General features: G+C 47.9%; 1 protein-coding gene across 1 annotated transcript; it reads right to left on the reverse strand.

Moving 5' to 3' along the window:
• Positions 1-1,072: 1,072 nt before the first annotated feature.
• LOC129350363 (uncharacterized) lies at positions 1,073-5,316 on the reverse strand. Its single transcript, XM_055016668.1, has one exon. It carries the CDS (start codon positions 3,092-3,094, stop codon positions 1,073-1,075), a length of 2,022 nt encoding a protein of 673 aa, XP_054872643.1. The 5' UTR covers positions 3,095-5,316.
• Between the last annotated feature and the right edge of the window lie 1,035 nt (positions 5,317-6,351).

Raw genomic sequence — 6,351 nt, forward strand, 5'->3', positions numbered from 1 at the left:
TCAAGTCCATTACGAGAAGGTTCCAACATGGTGTAATCGATGGCCAGGATCTCATTTGGTCGAGAAGCTAGCAAATGTCCCATGAAGCTATGAGCACCTGACTGGGTATCCTTAGCAACCTGGCACCTATCACATGCCTGAATCCACTGGGCCACATCTGAGGACATACCTGGCCAGTAACACTGAGCCCATAGCAGCTCTAGTGTCCTCTCTACACCTTGATGGCTGTGCTGCTGGTGGACCTGGTTCAGCACCTCCTCAGGGCGAAGGACCTGGCGGTACAAAATACCACTGTTCTCAACCAGTCGGTCCCACTGTCGCAGTAATGCCAACGCAGGCTGCGACATCTGCTTCCGCTGCTCATAGTCGGGACGCTGCTTCCATCTCCCAAAGGACCAAGATTTCCTGTATGACGGGATTAGCCTGTTGTAAAGCACAAACATTAGCAGGTGAATGTTGAGGCAAGGCTACAACAACAGTTTGTGTTACCTCTGGCCCTTCCAGCTGCAGAGCTTGCTGTAGGGGTAGAGGAAGAGAGGTACCAGGAAGCATGACCTCAAGATCCTGTACTCCGGGTTGGTGCTAACAGGAGAGTGCATCAGCGTTCTTGTTACTCTGCCTGGAGCGATACTTTATGTCAAAGTCAAAGGCTGCCAGTTGCGCTGCCCAACGTTGTTCCGTGGCACCTACCTTTGCAGAGGACAAGTGACTGAGTGGGTTATTATCCGTGTAAACAACACATTTATGACCCAGCAGGTACTCCCTGAATTTCTCAGTCATTGCCCACTTGAGTGCCAAAAACTCCAGATTCATTGAACTATAATTCAACATATTGCGCTCTGTGGGCCTCAAACCCCGGCTAGCATAAGCAATTGGCCTAATCTTACCCTCCTGCTCCTGCAACAGGACAGCCCCAAGGCCACCATCGCTCGCATCCACCTCTAGGATGAAGGGCAAGGAAAAGTCAGCATAAGCCAGCGCCGGTGCCGTGGTGAGCTTATTCTTATTCTTATTCCTCAAAGCTGCGCTGGCACTCCTCAGTGCAGCTCTCTGTGACAGCCCGCACACCTCTCTACAATTTAGAGCCCTCCAACACAGCTACCAGCTTATGAAGTGGGGCTGCCAACTTGGCAAAGCCCTCCACAAAATGACGGTAGCAGCTGGCAAACCCAAGAAAGGACCGCAACTCAGTAACGGTGGAAGGGGGCGGCCAGCTGGCTACCGCCTCTACCTTGGTGGGGTCTGTTGAGACACCTTTATCGGAAACCACATGACCCAAGTACCGTACCTCCTGCTGGAAAAATGCACATTTGGTCAGCTTGGCCTTAAGGCCCTCCTGCTGAAGTCGCTGCAGCACCACCTCCAGCCTCTCTAGATGTTGCTCCACTGTAGAGGAAAAGACCACAATATCATCAAGATAGAGAAGCAGAGATTGGCATTGCTGATCACCAAATATCCACTGTATTAATCGCTGGAAGGTACTGGGGGCATTACAGAGTCCAAAGGGCATGCGATTCCACTCAAACAGCCCAAAGGGAGTGCAGAAAGCAGTTCTGGGGCGGTCTGCCTCAGCAACGGGAACCTGATTATACCCACTAGCCAAATCCATAGAGGAGAACCAACGTGCACCTGTAAGTGCATCCAAGGACTCCTCTATGCGAGGACGGGGGAAGGCATCCTTCCTGGTCTTGCTATTTAGCTGCCTATAGTCCATACACATGCGTAAACTGCCATCTTTTTTCCTGAGAAGCACAATAGGGGAGGCATATGGGCTGCTGCTTTCGCGAATTACCTGTGACTCTAGCAGCTGATTAATATGCTCTTTTACAACCTCGTACTCCGACGGAGGAATACGCCTATAGCGTTGCCTGACTGGAACCTCATCTAAGAGAGGGATGTCATGAGACAATAAGTTAGTACAACCCAAATCTCCATCATGAGCGGAAAAAACAGATGTATATTTTCGAAGCAAAGACCTCACCTGACACTGCTCATTTACCGGCAATGAGGACAGGTCAATAGCCTCGACTTGGTCTGTCACGGTAGTAGACACCAAGTGGGACGCCATTGTTGCCACACCTGACGGCACCTCGGTGACTCCTGCAGGCAGACTGACAATATGAACCTCCTCTAAAGTGCCAACAATGGTACGGGGGTAAAGCAGCACATCCGTGAAACCAACATTAACAACTGGGATGTACGCTGTGGCCCCAATCACCCGAACCAGAGCAGGAGAAGCAAGAAGCCCAGCTGGTAAACCAGAATCCAGAGGCTCGAACAAAACAGTGCTATGGGAGTATTTCTCTGAGCAGGTGGCAGTAACAATCTTGGTCACGCCACCGGGGATGCGACAAGCCTTCCTGCCCCGAACCATTACTTTACCATGAATCACTTCAGGGGTGTTTATACTAGCCTGATGGCATTTTTGCAAGGCCTGCAAAACAGACTCTGAAACCCCAGAGACTTCTGATGAATCAAATAAAGCTGAAACATGTTGGCCAAAAAGCTCTGCATAGCATCTGCGGATCACATTCATCCCTAAAACACCAGGAACCTGAGAGGGCAGCTCACCATGGGGGTCTTTAAACCCCCCCCACTCCACCTCTGTCTTGGTGATGTGACATTTGCGTGCATTGATGACAAGTCCAGCTTTAAGGATCCTTTGAAGGACGTCCCAGAGGTGTTGAATGTGATCCTCAGTGTAGGCTGCAGCGTAGCCATCAGCTCCTCTCAAAACGTCATCCACCAGCTGCTGAAATGTAGCTGGAGCTCCATGCAGTCCAAATGGCATTGTTCTGAAACGATAAAGTCCACTTGGGACCCTAAATGTTGTCAAGTTCTTTGAAGTCTCCGTCAGAGGCACCTGCCAATACCCTTTACAAAGGTCAAGTGTTGTCAGATATTTAGCATTTCCTAAGCGCTCAATCAAATCCTCTACTCTTGGCATAGGGTAGGCATCAAAAGCGGAAACAGCATTCTCTGGGGGTGGTATCCCTGATGGGTTGCTGGTTGGGACAACGGAAACGTATCTAATTTTGAATGAGGTTTGTGCAACCAGGCTTGGTGCTGAAGAGCTCAACAGGCATGATGGCATCTAGGTTCTCCTGCTGGTCTGGAGACAAATGCTCAGATCAGGGACTGCATGTCCTTCAACTGCAGCAGGAAAGAACTGCTCCTGTGGTTCCTCGTCCTCAACCACAGTGCGAGCCCACAACTGCGTTGCTGATGCAGGTTTATCCAGCCATTCCTTCAACAAATTCACATGGAAAACCTGATGCTTCTTGCGACAATCTGGCATGCTGAGTTCATAGGTGACTGGACCTACTTTCCTGTTGATCACATAGGGCCCCTGCCACTTAGCTAGGAGACTGCTCTCTGATGTTGGGAGAAGAAGTAGAACTTTCTGTCCTTCCTGGAAAATCCTCTGGCGACCCACTCTGTTGTAGTTCTGCTTTTGACGCTGCTGAGCACTGATCAAATGTCTATTGGCCAACTCTTGGTACTGCCCAAGCTTGTCTCTCATCTTTAATACATACGAGAGAACATTCCACCTTTTTTCTGGTTTTGGTCCCTCCCAGGCCTCTTTCAGCACATCCCGTGGACCCTGTACTGCATGACCATACAGAAGCTGAAATGGAGAGAAACCAGTTGATGCTTGTGGCACCTCTCTATATGCAAAAAGGAGAAATGGAAGCCATTGTTCCCAGTCAGCTCCTGAGTCTTCCACAAACTTCCTCAGCATGGATTTCACAGGGTTTTGTTGAAGCGTTCAACAAGGCCGTCTGTCTGTGGGTGGTAGGGACTGGTCTTGACCCCTCTGATCCCCAGCAGTTTGTAGACTTCCCTCAGGAGGTTAGATGTGAAATTGGAACCCTGATTAGTGATGATTTCTTTGGGAATCCCCACCCTCGAGAACATTTGTATAAGGCAGTTTGCAATCTGATGGGCCTTGACCTTTCTTAGAGGAAATGCTTCAGGATATCTTGTAGCATAGTCACACACTACTAAAATATACCTGTGGCCTGCACTACTCCTCTCCAGTGGGCCTACATTATCCATGGCGATGTGAGAAAAGGGGGTGTCTATAACTGGCATGGTAATAAGAGGAGCCCTGTCACTTTTCTTTCCTGGAGCTATTAAGTGGCATTGTGGACATGATTTGCAAAACTGAACTGTGTCAGCAAATTGCTATGGCCAGTAAAAATGAGTTAACATCCTGGAAAAGGTCTTGAGTTGTCCTAAATGACCTGACCAAGGTACAGAGTGTGCTAGCTGCAAGACTACAACCCTTAAGCTTTCGGGCACAACCAACTTACTGCGATGATACAGTTGCTCATCTTTTAGGAGAAATATCTCCCTGACTTTCTCAGTGACCTCAGTTGAACTAGGGATGCACTTTGCAAATAGAGGTGTTAAAGATGGGTCCTGCCTTTGAAGCTGAACTATATCGCTAGGAGCAACCATTAGGTCAGCACTATCTGGTTCTGGAACTGATTCAGTAATCCTTGTCCCCCTCACTTTATCCTGTCTCCTCTGTACTCTGCTCTTCTTTGCACAAAACTGTCGGGCTCTCTCAACCTCAGGAACATCACACCCTGCAAATGGTAACTCATTCCAGCCTAGACCTGGCTCTGATTGGTGCTCCCTGTGTCTAGACCTGGTGACTGCCATCATACCCTCACATGGAACACAGATATCCTTTTCGTCCCCCTTTGATATCAGCTGTCGAAGGATGGGAAGATTCCAGCCTAACACCACCTGGTAAGGAAGTTTGCTCATTACTCCCACTGACAGTAAATACTGTTGGCCCTCAACTGTAATATTCACATTAGCTAAGGGGTAATCTACATTATCACCGTGGACACACCAAACCTTCACTTTACCACTACATGTGAAATCTCTGGGGAGACAATCCTGCCTGACAAGGGTACGGCTACTACCTGAATCCAACAGAGCAACACAAGGCTTTTCTCCAATAAAAACACAAATAGTGCGCTCATGATCCCTAGAGGATGCTAGAATCTCCACTCCATTTCCCTGATAATTCACAAACTCTACTGAGCAGCACAAATATGTTTTACTAATTGACTGCCCTGGACAGTCTGCCTTAAAGTGACCCGATTGACCACAGGAATGAAACAGTAGGGGACCTCTCTGGTTAAGTTCCCTAACTCAGTGTAAGTGCAGTAAACTATAATCAGTTTCCATGTTAGTTGTATTTTGCATGTATCATCTGTCTTATCATGCATGTATCAAATTGTGTGTTTTATGGTCCTTGTCCCCACCTCTACCCCTCTACCTCCACCCCTCTACCTCTACCCCTCCACCCCTTTACCTCTATCCCTCCACTCCTCTACCTCTCTACCGCTCTACCCCTCTACCTCTTCCCCTCTACCTCCATCCCTCTATCTCTACCTCTCTACCTCTTCTGTCCCTCTCAACCCGCCCGGCCAGCAGGCAGATGGGTCCCCTCACATAAAGAGCCGGGTTCTACTCGAGGTTTTTTCCCTGTTAAAAGGGTGTTTTCCTTGCCACCGTCGCCTTTTGGCTTGCTCTGGGGGTCAGGCATATGGGTTCTGTAAACCGTCTTGAGACAATTTGACTGTAATTGGCGCTATATAAAAATTGTGTAATGTGTAAGATGAAAGTATTAAGGGACAAGTGGTGAGATGAAATGAGAGTTCTCATCCACTTTGTCGCACAGGGTTGGATGGTTTACAGTTTTATTATTAACATGACTAAAATACATTAGTCTACATTCTACATACATACCTGATGTTTGTCCTCCAACATCCAGAGGTTTATAGTCTGACAGATACACAAACATCACTACACTTTAATGTGATCACCAGGACATCCGTATGCTGAACATCATCACTGATTAATGAGAGAATATTTCATGTTAACTACAGTACTCAGAACCTGAATACAGGTGAACTTCTACAGGTGAGCTCCTACAGGTGAGCTCCTACAGGTGAGTTCTTCCTCTGCCTGCCAGGTAATAAAACAGAAACCTTTTCAAACATCAGCAGCACCTGATCAAACAGGTCTGATGTTAGAGCAATATTTACTTCTGGCTTCAACAGTTCAATTCATTTTTTGAACACAATATTTAATGCAAAATGCTTAAATACATTTCAGCATTTTCTATCCTTCAGTTTCCATGAACAGCATCCTGCTGGTCCAGATGCTGAGAGTCCTCGGCTCTCAGTCAGTCCAATCACTGCTCTCTGGCTCCGCCCTCTGAGAATCTTGTTGTCCTCACTGGCACAGCCGCAGCACCGTACTATGTTTGGCTCCACACTTGCTGATGACCACATCCGGTCTCAGAAAATGAAAAAACGGACCTTT

This window comes from Amphiprion ocellaris, chromosome 13 (assembly GCF_022539595.1).
Source record: "Amphiprion ocellaris isolate individual 3 ecotype Okinawa chromosome 13, ASM2253959v1, whole genome shotgun sequence".
Lineage (NCBI taxonomy): Eukaryota > Metazoa > Chordata > Actinopteri > Pomacentridae > Amphiprion > Amphiprion ocellaris.

Bases quoted from the DNA above. Each gene is read 5' to 3' on its own strand.
- LOC129350363 (XM_055016668.1), bottom strand. From the start codon at position 3,094: ATGCCATCATGCCTGTTGAGCTCTTCAGCACCAAGCCTGGTTGCACAA.